We start from the raw sequence: 26,908 nt of genomic DNA, 5'->3' as shown, positions 1-26,908 counted from the left end.
TTGGTGGGGGGATTAGGTATGGTCCATGGATCATGCCATTAGATTTTGGACTTGGTCCAAAATCCAATATGGCCGCTGTGATGGCCATTTTGAAAAAATATTTGAATTTTTGTTTTTGCATTTCTCCATGTTATGAGTGATTTCCAACAAAAAAACATGCCAAAATTATAATTGCGGCTGATTTTGGAACTTCAGGTGAATATACCCACGTAAAATCAATTTCTGTCTCAAGGAATCTAGTTATGACGAATGAATTGAGGATCTAAAAGTTAAAAGTAAAAGGGAAAGTTGCAAACTATAACTCTCTGAGCACTGTTGACGTCAAATTGAATGAATAGGATATCAGGTTCACTTGAGTGACCTAGCAGTTTTGGCGGCGGAGGTTTTGCACTCTACCGAGTGCTCCCCCTCCAGTTATGAATCCAAAACTGGTACCCAATTTCCCTGCTGTTTGCATTCAAGAAGTTGTTTTCAAAAGCAATGGTATCTCAACTTACCCTTCTCTATATTTGATTGCCTCTCTCTCTCTCTCTCTCTCTCTCTCTCTCTCTCTCTCTCTCTCTCTCTCTCTCTCTCTCTCTCTCTCTCTCTCTCTCTCTCTCTCTCTCTCTCTCCCTCTCTCTCCCCCCCCCTTTCTGTTTTAGTGGAATGTATTAAATGCGTGGCAGGCTCTGAGGATAATGAGAGCTGTACACTCTTGCACAAAACACGTGTTCCTTGTCAAACCTTTATTTTACAATCGCTATGCCTGCTGTTACAGTAGGTGCTTCATTCAACATGTTGTTTATAAACACATAAAATCGGTTGGGGATCTTAAAAGCCCAAGTGGAAGTTGGCTTGGGACTCATGCCATGGCTAATCTTATTGGCATCTGATCCTCTATGCTTGTGCCACATGTTTTGTAGTCATTGTAGTGTCCCTCCTACCTTTGGATGCACCTGTTTGGGAGCAAGATCTAACTATTGAATGGAGCCGGATACAGACGTAACTTTTTCGACTTTTCCTGAACTCTCATTTAATTTTCTTCTGCAAACTTCTCTCATTCCACCTCTTTTAGCAAAGGCTTAAATACGAAGCTTTGTTTTCGCAAGAAAAATATCTTTATCTGGGCTGTATCAAATTCCTTTTGTGACGGCAAGTAACACGGAAAAAATGAAGATCGCACAATAACTCTTCAATGGAAGATCGCACATTGCATTCTTTCCTCCCAACACTTACTGCCCAGATTTCAAACCTTTTACCAGGTGAGGATCCATTTTGAAGAATGCCTGAAAAACGTTTTCACACTTATTTTGTGTGTCAAAGGTTAACCCTTTTGTATTCAGATTTCTTTAGAACTGTTTTGTGAGTCTGGGATTGATTTTCAATACCTGTGTGTTTATCTATGGTTTAGACCTCGCACTCAAAACAAATACTGTCCTAGCCAATATCCTGTTTGCTCAGGTAAGGGTGGGAGTGCACAGAACAATGAAAAGAAACTAGATCTGCTTGAGGTTAATGATTATTGAGGTTAATGAGAATGTTCTGTTTTGGTGTAAAACACTTCTGATATGTTCAGTTAAGTTATATTTTGCCTTTTATTCAATAACTTGAAAACTACTACTATTTTTTATTTATTTATTTATTTGTATACATAGTCGAGGCTTGTGGAAGAACTCGCACACTGAACGGATCAGAATGCATGGAGAAGGAAACTCTTAGGAGGAATAACTGGAAAATTAGGAGGAAGAATTTGGATGGGGTTAACAAGGGTAAAAAAGATCATCATTTTGGATTGGAGATGATCTGAGATGGCGGTGAACAGAGTTGTCTTGAAGACCTGGAGGGAAGAAGGAGATTGAAGAGGATGTGTAAGTTGATTCCACAGGTGGGGAAAAAGAGGAACAAATAAGTGGAAGTGAGCACAATGATCCTGCATTAAGGTAGTTTTGCCCGAAGAGGGTTGATGGTGGACCATATGATCCCTGCAGAAGCTTGGGTGGAGGGGTTTAGGGGGAGGGGGGACAAAGCACAGAAAGAACAAAGGGTGCAAGACCAGAAAGGCGGTGGTAGGAGAGAGAGAGAGAGAGAGAGAGAGAGAGAGAGAGAGAGAGAGAGAGAGAGAGAGAGAGAGAGAGAGAGAGAGAGAGAGAGAGAGAGAGAGAGAGAGAGAGAGAGAGAGAGAGAGAGAGAGAGAGAGAGAGAGAGAGAGAGAGAGAGAGAGAGAGAGAGAGAGAGAGAGAGAGAGAGAGAGAGAGAGAGAGAGAGAGAGAGAGAGATCTACGATGGCGAAGTGATAGGCCCATAGACTCAGCTTCAGTGCGGTACATTCCAATGATCTTGAAGGCCTTGATTTCCACAGCATCAAGTTGTGCAAGATGTGAGCAAGGGAGCCAGCCCAGAGGGGGAGAGCAGTACTACATCAAGCAGTGGATGAAGGCCTTGTATGTGGATAACAGTTCAGGTGTACCAAGGAAGGACTGTGTCCGAGGATGCCCAGTCAGCAGCTGGCTTTGGAAGCAAACGTTGAAAGGTGGTTTGCCCAAGAAAGATTGTGGCTGATAATGAGACCGAGGTGTTTGAATGACTGGACTTCCTCAAGAGGATTGTTAAGAAAGAAAATGCGATTGGGGCTTGCCAGATGGTAGTGAGAGTGTGAAATTTGTCTGGATTGAAAGACATATTTCAAGTGTTAGATCAGTTGTGATTTTGTCATGGTTTGAAGAGAGAGAAGAGGCTGCTGCTTGCCGATCCCAGGGATGACAGATGGAGTCTATCATCAGCAGAGGGTGGAGTCATCAGCAAAGAGATAAGGAGGATTTTCCATGGAGTTGGAGAGATCATTGATGAATATCAGGAATAGGGCTGGGCCCAGAATGCTGCCTTTGGGCAATCCAGCTTTGTCAGGAGGAGGAGATGAAAGGATTCCATTGAGAGCCACACATTGGCTGCAAGAATAGAGGAATTTGAAGAAAAATGGTGTGTAGATAAAGTAATTTTCAAATTATTACAGAAATATCTTCTTTTGTGAAGATCGTTGAATATGATCTACCCTGTAATTAACTACAGGTATCTGTTTTCTTTTGCTTCCTTTTTTACACTGGCAATGTGAAATTTTTGCGAGTTTTTCATTTTTACCCCACGCACACGAAGCAAAAAGCAGGGTTAAGCAATTGGTTCTCCTGTCTGTCTGTCCATCCATCCGTTCGTCTATGAATGTCAGTTTATGAATGAGGAACAACTTCATTTCAATTGAATGATATATTTTGAACATTAATCAGAACATGAATCAGAAAACAAACCTGTAGTTTATCATTAATTTGGCTCTGAATGTGCCCCGATTCCACATGCACAGAGAGGAGTGAGATCATTATTTTAGTTTGTCTGCCTGTCTGGCAGTCAAACAAAAATTGAAAATCATTCTAAACAGGAAACTTACTGTTTTTAAGGACGTCATACAGAACATAAACAACAGGCATGAGAACGAATGTAACATGTTAAATAAGGTGGTGTAAAAGCCACTGCATTAAAATAAAAAATTTTTTAATACGACCTTTAAAATCTTTATTTTATTTCTATTTAACTGTATACTTGAACACTGAAGAACACAAATCGCCTTCTTTCCACTTCCAAAAACTCCAGTTTTGCAGTTGTCGATATTAAATAAGGTGATGTATAAGACACTGCGCAACTGCGGTAAACATGTGGAATATTTTTATATGACCTTTAAAATCATGATTGTATTTCAAATGAATTATATACCCGAATACTGTGTGGGACAAGATGCTCTATGAACTCTCTAGTTTGCTATTTTAGAATAAAAAAATGCAAAAGTTTTTTTTCCGCCTCTCCCTCTCCCTCTCCCTCTCCCTCTCTTCTTCCAGTGCACTGGTGATGTTGGATTGATGAAAACTTTGTAACATTAAAAAAAAGTTGCCGACAAGGCCTGTCTTTTAACACTGTCAATCTCTGCATGAGGACATCATCTTTTGACATTCACTTCTAATAGCCAATATTTCGAAAATTTCAATAAAAGGGTTTGGATTTAATCAACCTTAAAAAACAAAGAGATTGATTCAATAATCAGACTTTTTAAAGTACTGTCGGACCCCGCGAACTCACGGATTATATTATGCGACCTGCTTCGACATTCGCAGCCATGTGCTTCGCGTATTCACGGTTTTTTTTTGTATATTCGTGGTTTTTCGTGGGCGTTTTTGTGAGGTTTTTTTAAACGATTATTATTTTTGATTTTTCATAGTTTTTCGTGGGCGTATTCATGGTTTTTCACAGGATTTTTGATTTTCCCTTATGAATCATGAACTACCGGGAACCTATCCCCCCCTTTTCCATTGAAACAATTCCCCACTATTCGCTAATTTGCTATTCGCAGCATTTTACAGTAACATATCCCCTGCAAATAGCAGGATCTGACAGTATAATACAGTACTCTCTTGATATATTTGTGCCACTTAGAATTAATTAGCATTTTTTTCTTTTGTTTAATGCACCTATTTTTCAATTCCCTTATTCATAATAGCACCAAAATTTTACGGTGTGTTATTTGAAATGCTGAACTGATATTGTACATTGTTTTAACTGATATATAACATACGGAGACATGCATTTCGTCGCAATGTCTATAAATACACACTTTGAAAATACTCGAGATTAACTTATAGTCAGTGTATCTAAACCAATAACTATATGTGAAGTTATTGAGTGACCGATTGCATTGCTGCACATTCTCGTCCATCATTTATACTCAGAATAAGTGCCAGGCCAAGGGAATCATCCCTTCCCTCTAACACATGCACACCAGAACATTCATACACAGAGGAACAGCTGTTCCACTGATGCAGTGCCACTGTTTCTGAGAGCAGGAATTCAATTTCTTCAAGTTGCCAATGATAATGTGCCTCCACTTCATGTCAGACACTATAGGATTTTTATCATCCGCAACAACCAGTTCTGGCAGATGGGTCTTAATGCCTAACGTCCTTTCAAAGGATATTGCACACATTGATGTTTTCAACATTCATCAATGCTGCATACATTGACATGATGGATTTTGAAAACCAGCATTTTGTCAAACCTTGTTTGGAATGACGAGGTGGTGCAAACCGCTTGGTGTGAGCCCCATTAATTTGGCCATTTTAAAGTGACTGCTTCGGCGTTTTACGGCTAATTTTCATCTGATTGGTTAACAGTTGTGGTGTGAGGCCGTACATGTCACAATAATTGTGTGTCTATTTGAAAACGTGATTCTGAGATGAAAGTTGGGTTCAGCATCCATTGTTGGCTCAGCAACTTATCTAACATGTTGATTGTTTCCTTTTTGCAGCCAATTCATGCATTCCTATTGAGAATCAAAGTTCAGCAAGTGGTAAAGGTGATACACCAGAGCATTCAGGACAAATTTGCATGGTGAGCTGGATGTGAAACACCACTCAAGCTTGTAGAAATTATATAAGCAAACAGGAGTTAAGTCCAACACTAAATTCTGCAGTCAAAGCAGCTTGGTTTTTGAAGATAACACATTTGTGCAGTGACTTGGTTTAATCTGCAAATGACTTCATTGGCAATGGTGCTTTGGTTTTCTGTTCCAAAATATTTAGGCGCCAGGAAAATAGCTTTAAAATACACTGCACTGTTTGTTGAATGAAAGCGCTACCCATTCCAATGTTACCTAATAGTTATAATGCTGTTACTCTCAACTGTTTCACACTTGATTACATTTTAACACCTGCTTGAAAGCTTGAACTTTGGAGTGGGAGTTTTCCAATGGAGATGTTTCAAATTGATGTTTGTATGTTCAACGCAGGTCCCTTCACTTGGACTCACTCACGCAGAGATGCAAAGGGACAATGATGATGTGTTTGCAGCTGTGGTTGACCTGGTGAAAGCCATTTCTGTTCTTGTTCACACACCCCACGCCACACTTTCAGAAGAGTGCATAACAAGAGTGCAGGTACTGTTGTCTTGGTCTTGTCTTTATTACAAAGGCTTTACATTTGCTACTCTTTTGTTAAGTTCTCGCTTAAAGTGACAATCCCACAGGATGACGCCGAGGTAGCGTACTTACCTTTGGGCTGTCTAGTCAGGGTTTGATCCCCAACCTGACCATTATTACATCAATATGGTGAAAGTATTGTGCACTTTCAGGTAAAAGCATGAAACTTCACAAGGTTGTAGCCACTAATGTCCTGATAAATATCTGATAAAGGACCACATCATTTTCTTCACAGGTGAAAAATGTCCAGATCAACTTTCAGAAGCAAGGGCACCCTAGTTTCCGTCATGGAAAGTATGAAAATCCTTTCAAGGAATGCAGCCGAAACCTACTCATGCTAGATTCCAAGGAAATTGTTGATGAGCAGATAAAAGCATCATCAGGCAAATATAAGCTTGAGGAACACAACAGTATATGTTTGTAAAAGAGAGTTTAGTAGATAGAACCACATCGATTACAGATGTAATCAAGCATAACAAGCTTGCTTTCTTCAGTAACCCAAGAAGGAAGGTGGACTGCAAAGAAAAACAAAGAATGGCTTCATTGAAGCAGAACTGTTCCCTTATCGCACAGATGTATATTTCTTGTCAGGTAAGACAAGGTAACCTGGATTAATTTTTTGCACACGAAAATCAGGAATATCAACCTTCTATTTCTAAGTGTGGCAGCTTGTGTCTGGCTTCTAAATCAGATCTGCTGTCGAGCTTAGAAGAGCTTGGCAACCACCCTGAAACAGATCCAGTGATAGACGCCATTCGTATCGATGGTGAAACGCTTGTGAACATGCTGAAACCAAGTGGAGCATGTAAAACTTTTTCAGACGACGCACACCAAGTCTATTTGCCTTATCTCAGAAACCAGTTGCCGATATTAATCGGGTCGATGTTGTATGGGACAACTATATTCCCAACAGCCTGAAGGCCACAGCACACAGCAAACGTGGGAAGGGAATGCGGTGAAGGGTCAAACCTAATATTCAAACTGACAGCTAACTGGGGTGGGAGGATTTCTGAAGGTTGAAGCCAAAAAAAACAGAGCTGGTTCATGTATCTTGCAGATGAAACAAGTTATATTCAAAGTGATTTTGGAAAATCCATCTTGGATCGATGGTGGCCATTTTGGAAATTCGAAGTGGGTCTTTATCAAACATTGATCAGCTGGGAAACACTGTAAGTGTGCCAAGTTTAATGATTTTAGCTCAAAGTGCACAATTCCCTCAATTTCGCACACAATATTGCTGTACTGCACGATACGAATTGTCACAGATTGGTGATTCGCAGCCCAGCAGTTGCATCAATAAGTGTTTTGTCCCTTGATGGAGTGCATGCAGATACAATGACTGATTAATTATTGTAAGTTTTACACCATAAAACCTGTGTATTAAAATAGTTTAAGAACGAATGCTTCACTCTGGATGAGTAAAGCGACTTTCAGGCCACACGGAATAATGGTTACAGGGCACTAAAAAGGAAAAGAAAAAGGAAACAACAATTGACATTAAAGTTGATGTATGTGTTTGCCTTGATGTTTTTAATTTTTGTGAAAAAGCATCATGGGTTACTTGTAATTTTTATTTCTGTTTTCCAGGACATCGGGTTGGCTTTGCGCAAACTCCTCATAAATGTGGATGGTCTTCCCTGTTTTCAGCGACATGTGGTTGGAGAGGTATGGAAGTTTTTCTCTTTAAGATATAATAACAGTGTTATCAAACAAATTCAATCGCATTGGATTGTATTCATATTGGGCCAGGAGTCATTTACGAGTTTTTAGTATTCTGTATTATAATTTAGGTTGTACAGGTAACTCAACTCCAGTCGCAGGTTTGCATCTTTCGTGACAGGCCCCACCAGGTCTTGATGATCCAGGCCAGGTTTGCAACTTCTTCGATCCCAAGGCAACATCGTTGCATTGTTTCAGTATGGGTGGGGTCAATGCAGTCTGAAACACACTGTCGTTAATTTTCCAGAGTGCATTGTAAAGACAGACAAAGAGTAGCACATTCCTTTTTCTTCTTGTTGCTCATACACCTCATTGTAATCTACTTTGTGGCCTGAGTAGGTGATGAAGATTGAGGACTATATGTAACTAGCAGAGCCTACCCATCGCTTTGCTGATGGGCCAGTTAGTCATCCTGTTTTCCAAGTTTACCCCTGCATAGAATGCTTTAACCTCTCACCCACATCCCATTCCCTGTCCTCACGTCATGCTCCCACCTCCCACTTTGTCCCCCCATTCATCCTGATGTCCCTTCAGACTATAATTGTATCACAAACGATGACAGGCTTTAACAGGCCCCTCCATTGTGGGGGAGAAGGGGAGAAGGGAGGGAGGACAAATTTACTCGTGTGAAGAGAGTGCTTTAACCTCAGCATTGCCCAGGTAAAAAAGGAAATTGTAATACCCTCGTGCAAATATTAAAATTGTAATATTTTATCTTGCTGCTAAAACATTATTTAAAATACTGATATATCTTATCCTCCCACATACCTTCAAAATAGAGGACAGAAGCCAAGCGAGACGGAAATAAAGTACATGATGATGATTATTTGTTAAAGACATGACATATGATACTGATGTTATTGGTGATGTCACACATAACCGGGCTGGCCCCAGAAGGCACGTAAGCTAAAACGGGGCCAGATTTTCGTGATCAGTCCAAGATTGAGCAGCAAATTGGTCAAAGCAGATGCAACCAGGACCTGTCCTGAATGGCTCTAGCCTGCTAATGGAGATGAGGAAGAAAGGCATTTCTTGTTTCTGGGATTTGTGCATGAAAGAACAACATGGTCACTGAACTGCAACAAAAAATATTGTAACAAATTTGAAACTGGTAGTTTAACAGAGGTTGAAAATCTGAAATTTTGCATTAGGTCAGGTCAGGTATGGGAACATGTGCCGGAGCAGCGCGTCACTGCGTCCACTTTCCGCTGGTACCCCAGCGGCCTCTGTCTGGCCATCCCCCAGGCAGATGCCTGGCCTAGCCCCATCTCCTTGAGATTCCGATCAACCTACTGCAACAACAAGGCACGTGATCAGCCAATTGGCTTCCTCCATTCACGAGGCTCCCTCGCTGATAGAAACTGGTGGGCACGATCAGCATCAGGAAAACGAACCACATGTCCATACAGCCACAGCTGATGCTCATGGACTACACAGGTAATACATGTCATCTGAATCTCTCTCAGCAACCGCTCGTTGGATACAAAGTCCGACCAGTGATAGCCAAGGATTCTCCGAAGAGACCTGGTACTGAAGGAGTTGTCTCCATCTCAGATCCCTGGTCAGAGTTCAAGTTTCACATCCATAGAGCAAGACTGGATGCACTAATGACTGAAAGACTTTCATCCTCCTGCAGAGGTTCCTTCATTGCCACACCCCCTGATCAAGTAAATCCATGACTCCCCAGGGCCAACCCAAAGGTCTATTGACCTCTGGATTACAACATGCAGAGACATGAATATCACTGCCAAGGTAAGTGAATCTATCCATGAGCTCAAAATCCACGCTACAAACAGGAACAGACAGGGTAGCAGCATCCACTAGGTCATTGAAAGCCTGGTTCTTAGTTTTGACCTTGGAAACCCATAATCCCAGCAGCTTTGACTCCTTCTTCAGCACCTTGAGGGCCACCATAAGGATATCTAAAGTCTTCGCAAAAATGACTGCATCATCTGCAAAATCAAGGTCAGCGATCTTGACATTCCCAAGTGATGCAATGCAGGTTGATCTCTCCGACATCCTCCCCAGAATCCAGTCCAAATAAGTGTGTAAAAGTGTGGGGTCAGTGCACACACCTGACGAACTCTTGAAAATGGAAATAAGTCAGACGTGAAACTACTGCGCCTCACAGCACTTTCAGTGCCATAATCTTCTTATTCTTCTTCTTGCGGCTGCTCCCGTTAGGGGTCGCCACAGCAGATCATCCGTATGATCCGCATAGTGATTTGGCATAAGTTTTACGCCGGATGCCCTTCCTGACGCAACCCTGGTCGCCTCTTACGACACAGGGATATGGTACACCTATTTTAACCGGGGTATACACCAGCCCAGTACACTGGTACTCATTTCGCCGACCTCGGAAGGATGACAGGCTGAGTCAACCCCCTGGTGTATTAATTCAGTGGCCCAATGGGGCTTGAACTCAGGACCTTTTGGATCTCACGCCGCTGCCCTAACCACTGCGCCAACACCAGGCTACTTTCAGTACCATAATATAGTTCCAAAATCAGACTGATCAGTTTTGGTACCGGCCTAAGACCAATAATCCTCCAGAGGGCATCCTGATTAATTGAATCAAACACTTTGCAGAGATCAATGTAGGCTGTGAGGAGCCGCTGCCAAAACCCTCGTCTGGGTTCGGTGAGGACCCGAAGAGCAAAGATACGGTCAACCGTTGACGTCTTTGGTGTAAAGCCCGATTTCTGTGGGTGCTCGTACTCAAGCAGATGGTGGAGAACCCTATCAAGAATTATCTGAGCAAATAACTTGCCCGGAACTGAGAGCAACATCACCCCTCGGTCGCAGTTGCAGTCCTGGCGATTACCCTTCCCTTTCCAGAGAGGGACAAACAAGGCCCCTTTTCCAGTCAGTTGGGATGACACATGTGTTCCAGACAGAGCACAGAAGTGCATGCAATGACATGAGTACAGCATTTCCACCAGCCTTGATATTAAAATTTTAGGAGGCTTGGTATTACGTTTAATTAAACTATGTTCTGACTTTTCCAATCAGACGCAACAAACAACATTATGTATCTTTTAATATTCACACAGCCTGATCAATTGCAGTTTTTAAATCTCTCATAAAAATTCATCTTTCTCCCATTGCCTTTTCTTATTTTGTTTCTGACCTCTTCCTTCCTTGCTGGCAGGATGGCCAAGAGGTATGCACACTTTCCTCTATGCTGTCTGCCCTGGGTTCGAATTTCGGCTCAGTTATAAGCTGTCATCCTAGTGTTTTAAATGCAAAGATCCCATGGTGTCCTTCACAAAGATTAGGCAAGCTATCGTCGGCATTCTGAACAAATTCCAAATTCCTGCACTCGTCTCGTGTTTCCGCTGTCCCAAGGGAATGAAGTGCAAAAGGGTCAACCCCAACATGGATCGATATGCAGATTAGTAGTAGAAGTATAGCAGTAGTCGCAGTAGTCTTCCTTCCTCGTAACGTGCTTTGACATTTTTCTTCTAAATTGAAAGTGGCATATAAGGTATTTATTTATTTATTTATTTTTGTTGCAGGTAAAGATGTCTCAAAAAGTTTTGACATCTGACCTGGCACAAATCATCATCAAAGCGAAGACACTATACAAGCATCGGTCCACAATTGTACAGGAATCATTTGTACAGCAGCTACTCTCTGCCAGTCATGCATTGGCTGTTGATGCCAAGATCCTTCTGGACGTGGTCGACGAGGCTCGCAAGAGAGTACCGACCAGGAAGTGCTTTCCGAGCCAACAAACCAATCCACCTCTTTCCACAAGCTCATCTGGCACCAACAGCTGACAAACTTTCTCCTTCCAATGAGATTAATTACCTGTTTGCCTAACTTGAGTACATTAGTGATCGTAAATTAGCTGTATTGCCATTACTTTCTTTTTTTTATAAACATAAATTATTAAACATCCTGCATTGCATTTCACAACAATTGTGCTGTACCCTCTTGAAAGGGAAACAACGCTGAAATTTCAATAACTTAGAACTAATGGATCTGATCATTGTCAAAATTTTTCACTTTGTCCTGTAAATGAAATTGACACACCAGGAAGGTGTAAATGCAACTTCGGTGAACTTTCTGTAACTGAGAAGAGCATCGACACTTTTATCCATGACTGGAAGGGAAACAATTTTATACAAGGTGGACCATAAAAAGGGCAACATTTGATCATTTTGAGATTTTCTTGATAATGTCGTCGTGAAGATATTCAAAATTGGCTGTGCCACAATTTTTATTTTTTTATGGGTTTAAAAATAATGGGGGCAATTTAACATGGAGCAGCACATCTTTATGTATGACACGCACATTGAAGCAAAGTCACTGAAGAGAGTGTGGAGAGAATTTCAGAGAAGATTCCCAGCATCTCGTTTACCTGCTTGTAAAACAATAAAGGCATGAGTGTGAAATATGAAATACACGGCTCATTACAAAATGCAAAGTAGAAATAGCAACCAACGGTTGCAGACTATCGCCAGGACTTTTGCGTGGTTTTAGAACACGTATTTTATGGATGTACTCACATTTTAATTTCACCATAGATACTCCTGGTGTTGGCTTAGTGGTTAGTGTGGTGGCATGGGATCCTAGGGTCCTGAGTTTGAGCTCCGTTTTTCCACTGAATTAACACCAGGGGGTGGACTCAGGCTGTCATCCTTCCGAGGTCGGCAAAATGAGCACCAGTATACTGGTAATGGAGGCACTGCATCAGCGGCATAGCCGTGCCCCTCACCAATGATGCAACCAGCAGCCAAAAAGAAAAAACACGATGGGAATTATAGATACTTTATAGACGTTACATACATTATAATTTCACATACAGCACTTTTTTTAGAGGTACTCAGTTGAAAAGATTATGTGTACCACTGGCTACCACTCGGTGGCATTTGTGGCCTACGTCAGCACATTATGTATGGACAGTCAGACAGCCAAATGGACCCAAATGCAATACTCTCTCCTCTGCTGAGGGTAACAAGGGCTGTTCAGCATAATGTCTTTCAGTTCCTGTCCCAGAGACTTTTGAAACTGTGCAGCAACGCATGGAGAGAAGTCCCCTCAAATCAACGAGACGACTCTCAGCTGAAACAGAACTCAGTTGCAAATGAGTGTGACAAATATCGAAAGAAAACATTGGCCTTTTTCCAAACAAACTGCTTCAACAGGAACTTGATGAAAATGATCACAGAAGCCAGCAGGGATTTTGTCAATATCGATGACATAATTTTTCCGGATGAATGCCATATTTATTCTTAACTCGACGACCCATGAACACGTTGGGTTCCCGTTGTGACAGTGGTTGATAAAAAATCATTTAAAAAAAAAAGATAGCTCCAGCGAACTATACCGTTGAGATCAAATTCTCCCAAAGAGTACTTGACTGAATCGGGAATTGATTTTTTAATAATTTTTTCGTTGCCCGATTTCAACGAAACTTGATACTGCACATCGCAGGAGAATGGTGAGTAAGGTCGAACTAAAATGTTTGCGCTATCCTGTACCGTTTTGGCTGTATTTCGGGAACATACATACATACATACAAGATGAGAGTTTTAGTAATATATATATATATATATATATATATATATATATATATATATATATATATATATATATATATGTGATGAATAAACAGAATTGCAGATTTTGGGGATAGTAACACAACAACATGAATAAGCATCACTTCAATCTCCGAAAATCACCATCTGGTGTGGATTGAGTTTGGCACGAATCTACAGCCACCATATGTCTCTCTCCCTCTCTATCGAGTGCAGCCTGTGGCTGTTGGTTGCATCATTGGTTGGGACACGACTATGCCGCTGATGCAGTGTCCCCTTTAACAGAGCACTGGTACTCATTTTGCCGACCTCGGAAGGATGACAGGCTGAGTGAACCTCCTGGTGTATTTTAATTCAGCGGCCCAACGGCTTGAACTCAGGACCCTGGGATCTGGGATCCCAAGCCACCACCCTCACCACTAAGCCAATACCAGGCTTAACCCCATATGTCTAAAGACCCTAACACTGAAATGGTAGTAACTGTGACATCAGATCGTTATCTTCACATGATGTAGACTCACCTATGGAACAGAGTGGAAAATAATGAAAATCTGGGGTTTCAACAAGATGGAGCTACATCCCACTCCTCTATGCAGGGAGAAAGGGTTGTTGTTTTTGTTATTTTTTTAAATTTAAAACAAGAAACAGAGTGTGTAGTTGAGAGGGATAGATGGGGTGAATTGGGAAAAGTGGGAAAAATAGGAGTGATGGTATTAGGGAGAGAATACAAATAAAACGATCATACACCTAGATGGAAAGGACGGGTAGGCCTCAAGGAGCCCGATAAGACAAGGTTGACGAAAACTCATAAAATAACATGATTTTTGAAACAAAACCGAACTTAGGAACACACAGTAAACATGCAGGTAACAAAACAAACAGTTAAAACCCGACAAATAACGACCGGAAACTTAACTTTGAGAAAGTCGGCAGAGACCCCTAAGAGACGTTTCCGTCGTGACAAACCCAGAACTGGAAGTCCGATTAATTTTATTAAACCAATTGATTTTACCTCCACTACCTCAGGTTGATGAAGGTTATTTATTGTTCGTCACTAGACTATTCCTGTTACCTGTTTCAACGAGTTGTATTAAAACGACTGCGATTGTCACCCGCCTCAAAGACTCCCTGTCAGATCTGTGTCTGACGACCACATTACCATACAGTTTGGAGTCCCCAAACCGTGCGAGGATCATACCAAGTGGCGATCACGTGAGTGATCCTATTCTTAGGCTGAGTAAACTAAGTCATATGACATGATATTTTCTACCACCCAATCCATCTTTAACAGGATTTAAACCAAACCATGAGAGGAAGCCACCATGATGATAATTATCCCTGGGTCACACCTCTGCTTTCATAACGGCAGCCTGCGATTCCCCTGTACTGGTTCGTTTGGGGGCACCACACTTGCTGAGCAAGAATCTAAAGGTAGGGGTGACTCCACCACACCCTTGAGGGGTCCTTCCCCCTTTTATGTCCATTTGGATTGTGGGGGCATCTAGCCAGTTCGCCTGTGTTGACTGTTCTTGACTTGACTTGACTGTTGTCTTGACTGTCACGTGTCTTGTTTGCCTGTCTGGTTCTTCCGATCTTGACCTGACATCTTGGTAGTTTCATTTAAATGCTTAACAGATGCTCAAGTAATTTGGCTTTGAGACAACGTTCTCCCGTGCCTCAGGTATGTATCCCACTCCTGACACCAATGTTGCAGTCACCAGACCATTCCGGTTGTCTGGATAGAATCCGGCGAGTCCTGTCAAAATGGCCACAGTTGTCAGGTGAGTCTGCAAAGTCCGTGTCAGGTTGAGGCCTTTGATTTCCTTGTCATACCCAATAAAACCACAGAGCCAGTCTCGTGCCAGGCAACAGTTGATCACCTGACTGATCTAATCAGATAATCAAAAATATAGATAATCACTCATAAAGCACAAGTACCGTTAATGTGAAATTCAACATTAATAAGACGAAGGAAAACAGCGACTGCTGGAGGAACTGAAATTGGGTGTTGCCAGAAACAACGATTTATCTATATTTTCTGAAATTGAAATGAAAGTAATTGAGAAGGCACTTTCTTCCACATTAAGTGTACTTGTGTGTCATTATATGTAGAGTTTGTACATTTTCTGTCAATGCAAGTCTGATTTTGAATTTTAAAAATGCTAATTAAAAATACAAAAATTTTGATTATTTTTTTCCTTAAAATTGAGATAGCATGACCTGATTGAGTGAAACCTAAAACTTGACCTGCTTGAGCGAAATTAGATACATTTCTGAATTCAGCATGCAAAAAACATAAAGGAACCGCTGAGAAAACCTAGACCTCTGAAAAAAAATTTGAAATGCAGCCCAGTGTTATGAATTATGCAGAGTTAACGAGTTGATTTACGAATTGATTAGGTGAAGTTAACGAGTTGATTTATGAATTGACGATGTAGATCTAAGGAGTTGATTTATTGATTGACTATGTAGAGTTAACGAGTTGATTTATGAATTGATTATGTAATGTTAACTCGTTGATTTACGAATTGATTAGGTGAAGTTAACGAGTTGATTTATGAATTGACGATGTAGAGCTAAGGAGTTGATTTATGAATTGATTATGTAGAGCTAATGAGTTGATTTATGAGTTGATTATGTAGAGTTAACTAGTTGATGTATGAATTGATTATGTAGAGTTAACTAGTTAATTTATGAATTGATTATATTGAATTAACTGGTTGATTATGAAATGTTTATGTGGAGTTAACTAGTTGATTTATGAATTGATTATGTAGAGTTAACTGCTTGATTATGAAATGATTATGTAGAGTTAACTAGTTGATTAATGAATTGATTATGTAGAGTTAACCAGTTAATTATCAATTATGTGGAGTTAACCGGTTAGTTATAAATAATGTGGAGTTAACCGGTTAATTACGAATTAATTATGTGGAGTTAACTTGTCTTTACTCTATTTCTTGCTATTTGAGAGTTACTCGAGAGTGATTCGGTTCACTTTTTAACAATCCCGAAGGGGCGAAATGTATGTCTTCATGTTCCTGCAAAATACCACATGAAATGAAAAGAAATAAAGGGAAAAAGGCGGCACGATTTCCATGTCTGGTTTGAATCGGCATGAGTGGATAATCCCGGGACATTGTTCACAATGCTAAAGGAACGGAGATGTTGCAGCTCTCGGATGTTGTGACGATGCTCGATGCGGACGCGCAACCTGGAGCCGCCGTGTGAGAGGAACTGCGTCATCGATGGATATAATTGGTTCGTTGAAACACAAACAATTTCTGATCGGCCTGCGCACCACCATTTAACTTTTATTTTCTAACTCTCCAGCAGCTTGCATCTGCGACCCACGGCCACCACAGTTATAACGAACGCAGTGAGCTTCATACTTAACGCGTGCACATGAGAGAATAGGAAACAACAAAAACAACACAATCCCCCTGGCTATTTGGAATCCGTGTCATTGGACATGACCTTTTGCTTCCGGTTGTTGTTAAATGCTGTGCGGTGTATAAACACGATTGGGTTTTATTTCTATCTTGTGAATATTACCTAACGCGTGCACATGAGAGAATAGGAAACAACAAAAACAACACAATACCCTGGCAATTGTGAATCCGTGTCGTTGGCTATGACCATTTTGCTTCCGTTTTTTTTTTTTGCTTCTGGTTTTTTTTTTGTTTCCGGTATTTATCTTGGGGAATGATACATGCCGGGAGATCATGACCGGAAGTGTTTATTTGTTTATTCAATTATTTTTTCCCAAAGTTAATTTTATACTTCCGAAAGTGATTTTTTTTTCATGACAGGAAGTGTTTATTTTGTATTTAACATTACCTGGAGTGATTTTGAAACTCTTTCCGAAATTTTTAATTTCTTTTATTCTTGACCAGAAGTGATCGTTTATTTATTTATTTATTCAATTATTTTTTTTCCCAAAGTTAATTTGAATAATGATATCTCCCGTATCATCAAAAAATATTTTTTTTTATCGTGATTTACATTATTTGTTCGCTGATCCCGAATCCAGGCCGAAGTAACCGGAAATTGCGTCAAAATCATCAGCTGTGCGGCGCTTTCATGTACCACGGTATCGTTGGCAAGTATACAGTTGTGAACACGTTTTATGTAAAGTCAGAAGCGAATGTAAGAAGAATTCTACGTTCGCTTCTCGGCTTTGCCTATTCCATATTAAATACAACCACCAAACAGAAAGAATCTCTACTTATCCCGCTCGCTCTCGAAATAAAAAATTTTATTTTATTTTTGGAAAGATCGTCTGTTGAAGACTGGGAAGACTGCTATAAAGTACTGTACCCACTCCAACGTACAACGTACAACGCCCTCAGCAGGCAGAACCTGAGTTGAATCCGACGATGCATTGCGGCCTATGAGGATTCGAGCCAACTCCATAACCAACAGGGAAGTAGAGAGTTAAGTGTTTTTCACGAAGTTTTTTTTTGATAAAATCAGCAAAGTTGGAGGAGGTTAAAGTCCCATATGAACTTTGACCTCATATTTAACCGGGAAATATGTATTTTCAAGGTGTTGCTCGACGTCCCAAAACGAAAGTAATAGCAAGTACATTGGTTCAGGTATCTGCCCGTGGGGCAGGAAAACGATCGCTGTTCGTCCATCCGTTGAGTGTCGGCGCCTTGCAGGCCGCTGGTACTCTCAAATCGAGATGGCAGCGGTTTCACGACGTGCCTGGCAGTTCACTCTGGCACTCATCAAACCAGATGCCATCGCACATCCCCTGGTGGCAAAGGTATCCTCGACATCACATTCAGGCTTGGACACTCGTACTGTCGTCGTGGATTCCTTCGATGGCGCTCGAGGGGTGCTTTTAACGAAGGAATCCATTACACAGGTCTCTGTTTGAAGTGTTTATTTATTGTTCCATCTGTAACACTGTAACAATGGAGTGATCCATCGACTTCTCAGACGGATTTTTATGTTTTTGTTTTATTTATTTATTTGTTTACTCTTTTCCTTGCTACAATATTCGGAAATTCAAATCAACGTGTTCAGCCATCTAGGCGGTGTATGTTCGACAAAACAAACGTCCGATCAATGTTATCATGTAATAAACCGATTTATACAGGACATTAGTGGTATTTTATGTTGTGGTTGATGCTCCTGTGCCACCACCCCTCCCTTACCCCCTGAAAGGCTGTTCGTGAAGAGATTAAACACAATTTCTTCATCGTTGCCACGAAAGAGCTGAAGTGGAAGAGGGAAGATTCTGAGTCGTTTTACGCTGAACATCAAGGTACATTATCGTGTTCATGTTATTAGTGTAAAACACAGAAGGGTTGTTTATTTATTATTACTCCCTCGAAGTGTGTGTGTGTGTGTGTGTGTGTGTGTGTGTGTGTGTGTGTGTGTGTGTGTGTGTGTGTGTGTGTGTGTGTGTGTGTGTGTGTGTGTGTGACCAAATTCTAATGCAATTTAACGAACACGATAGGTAGTTACGCCTGGTGGTGGGATTGGGATCCTGGGGTCCTGAGTTCAAATCCCGCTCAGCTGTTGAATTAATACCAGGTGGGGTTGACTCTCGGCTGTCGTCTTTTTTGAGGTTGGCAAAATGAGTGCCAGCATGCTGGTATGCTGTGTCAGAGTGGCGACCCGTACAGGATTGTGCCCAATAGCCAAGGAGACTGCTTGGGCAGCACCAACGCTCTGCACAGAGTATGGTCCCGATGGATGGATGGATACAGCAAGAATGTGTGAGAGCAGCATCAATTTTGGGGGTGGGGTCAAAAGGTCAAATACCCCCAAAAAATATGCAATTAAGGCCACATTTTGAAACATTTTTCGAATTAAATTTTATGTGTGCAATCAACATTGGGGCACGCATAAAATATGTAAATTTTTGGGGATTTGACCCACGGTTCATGCCCTGGGGGTGAAGATAGGGTCACAGGGGTCAAAATAGAGGGGTTTTTTAACCCAGCATTTGATTTTTGCGTCAATCCTGGTGGTACTTTTTGTTCCCATCTTTCAACTTTTCTTTAGGTGGAAAGTATTGGGATTTGTGATGGCACGTCATTGACTTCGCTCTCGTTTTTTTGTTGTGAACTGAAAACATTTGAAACACGGCTCGACATGTAAAATGATTGAAAAGTTATTTTGCACCAAAAAGCTGAAAATTTGGCTGTAATACACTCGTGCGAGTTTTGCATGGCATACCTAAGACGATGAGTTTATTTTAAATTATTATGCATTATAGTACTGTACAAGGACTAATAAATATTACACGTTAATGATTATGATGTTTTTGTGCAAAACTCAATGTGTCCTTCACTTATAATATTGTTGTTCTACGTAGGGCGTTTCTTCCATCAACGTTTGATTGAATTCACATGCAGGTATGAATTTGTTTTCCCAAAATGAAGTTTTGCATTTCACTCAAATGGTGAATTATTATCCCCACACTTTTTGAAAAAAAAATAATAATAAATGGGAATATTGTAATAGGCTCTGTCTGTCAGTCTGTCATGGTCAGACGACCGTACATCTTTCCACCTGTCATGCTCTACCAAAAAAGTGCAATAATGGGTGCATTTTTGAACATTTCTTTAATGAAACTTTGTACATATATGCAATCAACATTGGAGGACAAATGAAATATGTAGCAATTTTTTGGATTTGACCCCAGGTTCATCCCCAGGGGGTTGGGGACTTTGTGTCACAGGGGTCAAAATGGGAAAACAAAAAATTAAACCCAAAATTTGATATTGGCTTATTCCTGGTGGAAATTTTTGCCATCTTTCAAACTTGCTTTTTGCAGAAGTGTGGTGGGGATTTGCGCTGGGGCGACATCGACTCTCGCTTTAGTTTGACTTGAGGGTGAAATAAATTGATATATCAATACATGAGAACTCATGATGAGATGTACCTTTATCGAGAGAGCATTCGTGCTGCAGAAGCAGTTTCGTGCCGTGGGTCATGCTGGTTGGTTTGCCTTTGACTTTCGAGCAGTCAGTCAGGGCAGGAATTTAGAATTTAGCCAGGGTGCCGGTGATCGCTCGCATAATCTTCACGAAGGACAATGTGGAATCGTTAACGCCCATCAACTAATGCCGGCAGATGGATGCCCAATTAAACATCCATCCAAGGAACGGCACACACTGATGAATCACCCTGCGTGTGAAACACCGCATGACAGTTTATAGCTGAGTCAGGATTCAAAACCAGGCAAGACGGCTGTGAGGTGAGTGTGCGTACCTCGAGGCCATCCAATCAGCCCTTTCATGTTTATTACCATAATTTTTTTTGTTTGATACACAGTACATGGCATGAATGAATACAGATTTATAGTCTATTACAAATCTAGGCATGCTAATTTATTTTCTTTGTGTGACAGGGATAAATCATGAATGCAAATTGTGCATCAACGTCATGAAATAAGCTACAAATGCTTAAAACCAGGTTGAACAGTTTACGTTTTGTATCCCACTGATAGGCTGGATCTGCATCCAGATCTTAACCAAAATGTAATGGGCTTGTTCTTGTCACCTACCCAAATCATCCATCAAGTTTTGTCATATCCATCTACATTTTGAGATATCCTGCTTACAGACAGAAAAATAAACAGGCAAACAGAGAGACAAGCCGGTAGGCGGCGATGGGTCGCCGAGCATGGAAACTATAAGATATAGAGGAAAATGATGTCCTATAGCGGATAGGGAATCACCTTAAGATTATGCATATCAAATCTCATCCAGTTCCATCTATTGATAACTACTCAGTATCCATTTGAATGAAAAGTACAGAAAATGCGGTTTGAAATTGGAAATCCCCAAAGTTAGAGGGGGTGCTGTGGGTGAACAAAGATCTAAATCGAAAATCCGGCTCGATCGTTTGTGCACAATGTATTCCAGACGATTATTGTGAATTTTCGTGACCATCCGACTATAACCCTAGGAGGAGGAGCATTTGGCGCGAAGACACCTCCAGCTCTCGCATATTATCGATTTTTGCACTAATTGACCTTTGACCCTTGACCTAAGCAAAGTCGGTCAATATGTCCTGAGGCAAAGTTGTAGTATTCATTGAGTACCATGAACCTGCAAAGTTTCATTCATATCGATGCACTCACCTGGTCGCGAGGGGGCCTTCAATTTTCGCCGATTTTTGCGCATACCCTAATTGTAGGGGGCGCTGCGAGTAAAGTATTCCATATATAACAAATAAAACAGAATATATTTGATAGAGCATCACCTGTAGATCATTCCTGCCAAATTTCATAACCCTACGTGGGATAATGGCTTTCGGAATTGATTTTGCTGAACGGTACCGATTTTGAAGGTTTTTCAATTGTTGCTAGGGAACCAACGCGTCCTTAGCAACCATCACAATTTCCAAAGCACAAGGTCATAAGATGTACCTATCACTCGAGTTTGGTCAAAATCCGCCCACGTTTACTACCAATTATGCTGATGACAAACGAACAAACATCTAAACAAACAGACAGAATTACTAACAATAAGGGTCACCTATTTCGGCGACCCAACAGGTGGGGGTGAAAATATAACATCTGTCCACCTTTGGTGGTGGAGATAACAAGGTATTCAAAAGTTGAACAGATTGAGGGGGGGGGTGCCGAAGAATCCCCTTGCCTGGGGTGTCATTTGATCTTGGGCTGGCCCTACGCGCACGAGGTGGAAAGGAAATCAATGGGTGTGGTCTCCATTAGTGCAGTTGGGATGGCAATAATGTTGCGATGTACTACATTGAAAGTGGACGTCAAGTTGGCTTCCATTGTACTGTTATCTGAAGATTCTTCCGCAAACCTCAACAAACCAATAATGTCAAAGACAGGCCTCAAACTAGATTACCCAAGGTGACCTCGAGCATAGAAAATGATCGGGCTTGTCAGATGTATTCCTTTAGCCACAAACAAGTACAGTGTTGTAGCACATATATAATCTACTTTGGAGATTATCCACAAGAACTCTGGAACCAGCTTTGTGCTATAGGTTACAAAACCACAAAACCAATAAGGTGTCCTCTTTCCGCCCCAGAACAAAAAAACAGCCTTGTGTCATGCTGCCAGGCACCTCAACACTGGAATCTCACATCTTGAAGGATGATCCATCGGTCTAATGAGAGCCAATTTCTCCTGCATGCGAGTGATGGTTGAACTCGGGTTTGGGGACAACCTAACATGTACACTAAACATTCAAGAACATTGTGTTGTCCATCCTGTTTAGTAGTACTACGACTACTATTGCTTCTAATCCACATGCCAAATTAAGAGGAATAGCAACCCCCATAACTGTCGGTCTTCCACCTTCTGCCAATAGTTACGTCGACTAAAGCTCATTGGCGCACTGGCGTAACCAAGAGTCTTGGCGTCCTCGGGGACAGCACCAGGTTTGATCAGGTTGGTGACCGTGGTAAAGATTTTTCGCAAATTCAGGGGAGATATGGGCCGGTACATGTTCACTTAAGTGGCAGGTATGTCCAAACAGGGAATAGCATGTCTTTGCAATATTGGGTATGATTGGGCCAAGTCTGTTGATATCACAGAAGGTCCTGTTTGAGACACAGTCATACCATCAAATCCTAAGGATGTGGCATTGACATCGCATATGGAAAGCTTGTAGGGTGTCTTGGTCCCTTTTCAGAAATGTCCAGATCTCACAGCCATAGAGGAAAACAGGTTGGACACACGTTTTGTTTATGCGGAGCTTTGATGGTAAAATAAGACGGTGCTGTTTCCAGACAGCATCTTGTTTTCCCATGACAGAGCCAGCCATGCCGATTTGTCAATGCGCATCGGGCTGCAGTATCCAGATGAATGAATGTTCGAACGCAGGTAGGTGAAGTGGTCCATTGACTCCACAACTACACCGGAAATAGGTACTGGTAGGGGGGAGGGACCAAAGGCAACATTCTGTTCCTTGCTTTTTTTGCCATTCACGTTTAAGGCCTATGCTTTTCGCAACTGATTCAAAGCGGTTGAACGCAGCCGGCCTGTTGACAAGGTCTCCACTTGTCCCTCCACCCTCCTTCTATCCCTCTCAACCATACCCTCTGTTTCATGTCTCAAAATATATTTTTAAAAACATCCAAAAAAACCTTCCCCCACGTCACCACGTCACTTCCTGTACCGATTCTTCTTCCTCCCTATTCTTCTGATCTACTATCTACTACTTTTGCCAACCCATATTCACCATACACCTTCACAATTTTTTCTTCAACCTTTCCTTTAACTAATCTTTCCTAGTCTTTAAAACAAAAAAAATTCTTTTTATAACCTCTCACGTTACACCTCCCGTAACCACATATTTTCTCTACCCCCTCTTCTTCCTCTAACTTTCGTCAAGGTACCAGCTTCCTTCTGCGTTTGCTGATCCAAATTCACCAACACCTACACGATTTTTCTTCAACCTTTACTTTACCTAATCTTATGTAATCTTAATCAAAAAAAATATAAAATGCAAAAATGGTTTCTTAAAATGTTCCTTCCAAAGACTGTTTTCAATTAGACCTTTCCTTCATCCCTTGCCTAAAAAGTCCCACTGTTACAACCTTTCTTTTCTTCATTCTTTTAATTCACCTTTATTGCATCCCTCATGTAATGTCTTTAATTGCATCTCTGACTTTAAAAAAAATTTAAACTCCCAGTTTGAAATCCATGTTCATGTTCCATCAATCGTCCTTTTTTTTTCCAACTTCAGTGCTAATTCGCTCCACCCACTTAAATCTGCCTTCTCCTAACCCCTCACCTGTTATCTCCTCTCCTTACCCCTCCCAACTTGCCCCTCATCCTACCTCTGCTCTTGGCACCTCTTCACTGTCTTCTGCTTCAGTATCAGTTCCTCCTCTTGTCTCAAACTGTGTGGTGTTCTAACATCTGTGGGCTCCATTCTGACCGAACAGATATCTCACTCTCTCACTCAGTACACTCATCATCACAAACATGGTCCTTCCTTCCTCTCAGCACACCTCCCCCCTCTCCCCAACCCCTCAAATCTGGAAACTTCCCCTGCCCGCTCCCTTCTTCACCATACCTCGACCAAGTCTCATCCTTATCCTCTCCTCACCTCTCCCATTGCCCTCCTGCATCTTGGCCATGCCTGCTCTCATCGTCTCCCCTCCCTCTCAAAGCAACCTTCACAATCTTCCCGCTCCAAGCTTCCCTCTCACCTTTATCAAAAACTCCCCCTCACCCTTCTCCCTCAACTCTCCCCTCTCACCCTTCTTCCTCCAATTTCCTCCTCACTCGCCCTTCCCAAAGCTCAACTCGCCCTCACATTCACAAAGCTGCCTCCTTCCCCCACCCTCTCTTCCATCTCATCACTCCACCTCCTTCAATCTTCAACTGCTCCCTGCACCCTCTCTTATTACTCCCCACTGTACCTCAACCCATCATCACCGAGCCTTTTCGCCTCATCTGGCCCTCTCGCATAACTCTTCTGCAACCCCTACACTCTTTCAAGAACTCTCCTTACCTCTCCTCCTCCTCCCTCGTCCTACCCTCCCCCTCCATTCCCCTGCATCCAAAACCTCCTCCCTCCCTCTTCCTTAACAGTGTGGACCTCAAACATCCAGGGCCTTCGCTCAAACCTAACAGATCTCCCCATACAGGTTGCCACTGACAAACCAAACATAATCTGCTTAACAGAAACTTTCCTCCTTCAAGACGTCTCTGGCTCCCGAGTGTCGCTCCCTGGTTCCTCCCTCCTCCGTTATGACAAACCTGAGCCTCCTCCTGGTGGCAGAGTTGCTCTCTTCATCAAAGACTCCATTCCTCACTCATCATGTACTGCTTTCTCTCCCCCACACCCCCAGGAATACCTCTGGTGGCTTCCCCTCCACTCCCACCTCATGTTTCACTCTGACGTCAGAGTGAAAGGTCGCCACTCTGATGCAGGTTACTCCGAATGGTTATTACCCCAGTTCAGTTGTACTCGTTTTGCCGACCTCGGAAGGATGACAGGCTGAGTCCCCCACACTTGCTGTTAATTCATCGACCGACAGGGAATCAAACTCAGGACCCTAAGATCCCAAGAGAGCCACCTTAACTGCTTTGCCAACACCAAGCTAGAACTAAAAAATTTCAAGGGTTTATTTGGAAGAAAGTGTGAGGGAAAAGCATGTGCCACAGTGATGACAAGGGGTTATTCACAGGGGTATTCGTACAGCAGGGACATGCAGTATTCTTGTGGTGTGGCAAAAGACATACAATGACACAGATTAATGTGATAAAGATGACAAAGAGCAGAACTAACCTAAGCTATTCATCTTACACAGTCATAATTACATTAACATGACAGGTGCCAACAGAATCACTCATGAAAGGTTATATGAGTAAGAGAGATGAGAAAAGCTGAAGTGTTGGTGGCATCTGGCTTACCCAACACATACAAGTGGGCATGTGCTAGTCCAAAGCGCAGGGAATGTAAGGGTGGAGTGCAATGAAGAGCAAAGGGGATGCTGTGTCAGTTTCTTCAAGTGAGAAAGACAGTGCGAGTCAGTGGTTGTTCTCGAAAAGAATGGTTGTTTGGGTTTTTCTCTTGCGGATAGCTCTTTGTGCGTCCAGAGTAGATGAGTCAGAAAATGAGAAAGAACACATTCAGGATTATAACGGCTTATCGTGGGTGGTTGTCGCTTTTGCCTCTCACCCGATACTGTGCCCGGACTGGATGGCGCTCAGTCCGCTCACTACCTCAGCGTTCCGTTCCCCTTCCACAGCAAGCATCAACTAACCTTGCAGCAACCACTCCATCCAGCAACAACCCAGCAACTACCACATGAGCTCTTTCCTGTGACTAGCTCCGTTATCTAAGGGCCTCGGGAGGGGTAGCATTTGGTGGTGGTCAAGGGTGAATCCCTGCCTCTTTTAAAGCTGTGGTTCCTGGGAACATGGCTCATGCTCGCCCTCTTTCCTCCGAGCGCGGCATGCCAATTGGTAGAAACATACTCTGGGGTGAGGCGACCCTCTCTGTGAGTTTGCTCATTTGGAATCTTTTTCATTCATCCTCCGAATGTGCCATGCACACTACCTCCCAATTAAACATGGGACTGGTGTGCAGTGGTCACCATCTGTCGCTCGAACGCCTGGGAAGGGTGTGGATGGCTTGCTGGATAGCAGGGCGGTCCCTACTGATGGAGGAATGTGAAGGAACGGTAAGCGCACACTTGCGGTTTGTGACTGTGCTCGGCTTGTGTACGAGCGTGAACTAAAGGTGTCAGTGGCAAGGCGAGATGATTGTCCCGAAGTGTGGGAAGCTGGTTGGTAGTGGTGAAATGTATGAGGCTGGTGTGGTCGTAGAGTCGAAGTGTCGTCGTCGTTGGGTGATCGTGATTTTGGACAATGGACGAAAGTTGGAAAGGCAAGCTTGAATGGTGGTGTTGAGTCGAAATAAAGTCCGGTGTGTATTCACACTGGTGTCCGGAAGCAGGCAGGGTGGTTATCACTGGCATGTGGGAGAATTGTGCTGAAGGATGCTATTGTGGTTGAAATAGCAGTTTGGTTATTGCGTGCAGATTCAAATAGGGTTTTTGCATGCATATGCAAGTTAGGCTGCCAGCAGCAATTGCTTGGTCGTGTGAGGAGAAGATCGTGGAAAGAGAAGATAATGGGAAAGAATGGGGGAAAAAAAACCTAACTAATCCCTCACAATGCATATTG

At 42.1% G+C, this 26,908-nt stretch overlaps 1 protein-coding gene across 10 annotated transcripts in view; it reads left to right on the top strand.

The window, feature by feature from the left end:
- The window catches only part of LOC147035135 (nucleoside diphosphate kinase 6, mitochondrial-like), a 49,229-nt gene that overhangs the window by 7,793 nt on the left and 14,528 nt on the right, over positions 1 to 26,908 (top strand). For 4 of the 10 annotated variants that reach the window (XM_085894084.1, XM_085894094.1, XM_085894055.1 and 1 more), the window contains 7 exons: positions 5,324 to 5,406; positions 5,804 to 5,950; positions 7,580 to 7,657; positions 11,230 to 14,688; positions 14,939 to 15,038; positions 18,433 to 18,532; positions 19,592 to 19,631. In XM_085894084.1, the coding sequence (XP_085750210.1) occupies positions 5,324 to 5,406; positions 5,804 to 5,950; positions 7,580 to 7,657; positions 11,230 to 11,493 (572 nt within the window). In that variant the 3' untranslated portion in view covers positions 11,494 to 14,688; positions 14,939 to 15,038; positions 18,433 to 18,532; positions 19,592 to 19,631. The other 6 variants (XM_085894063.1, XM_085894102.1, XM_085894069.1 and 3 more) reach the window with 6 other exon arrangements.

This window comes from Eptatretus burgeri, chromosome 1 (genome assembly GCF_056783735.1).
Source record: "Eptatretus burgeri isolate ZD-2024b chromosome 1, Ebu_testis_v1, whole genome shotgun sequence".
In the NCBI taxonomy this organism is placed as follows: Eukaryota; Metazoa; Chordata; class Myxini; order Myxiniformes; family Myxinidae; genus Eptatretus; species Eptatretus burgeri.
The sequence above is the reverse complement of the archived record's forward strand: the minus strand, read 5'-3'. Positions and strand labels throughout refer to the sequence as shown.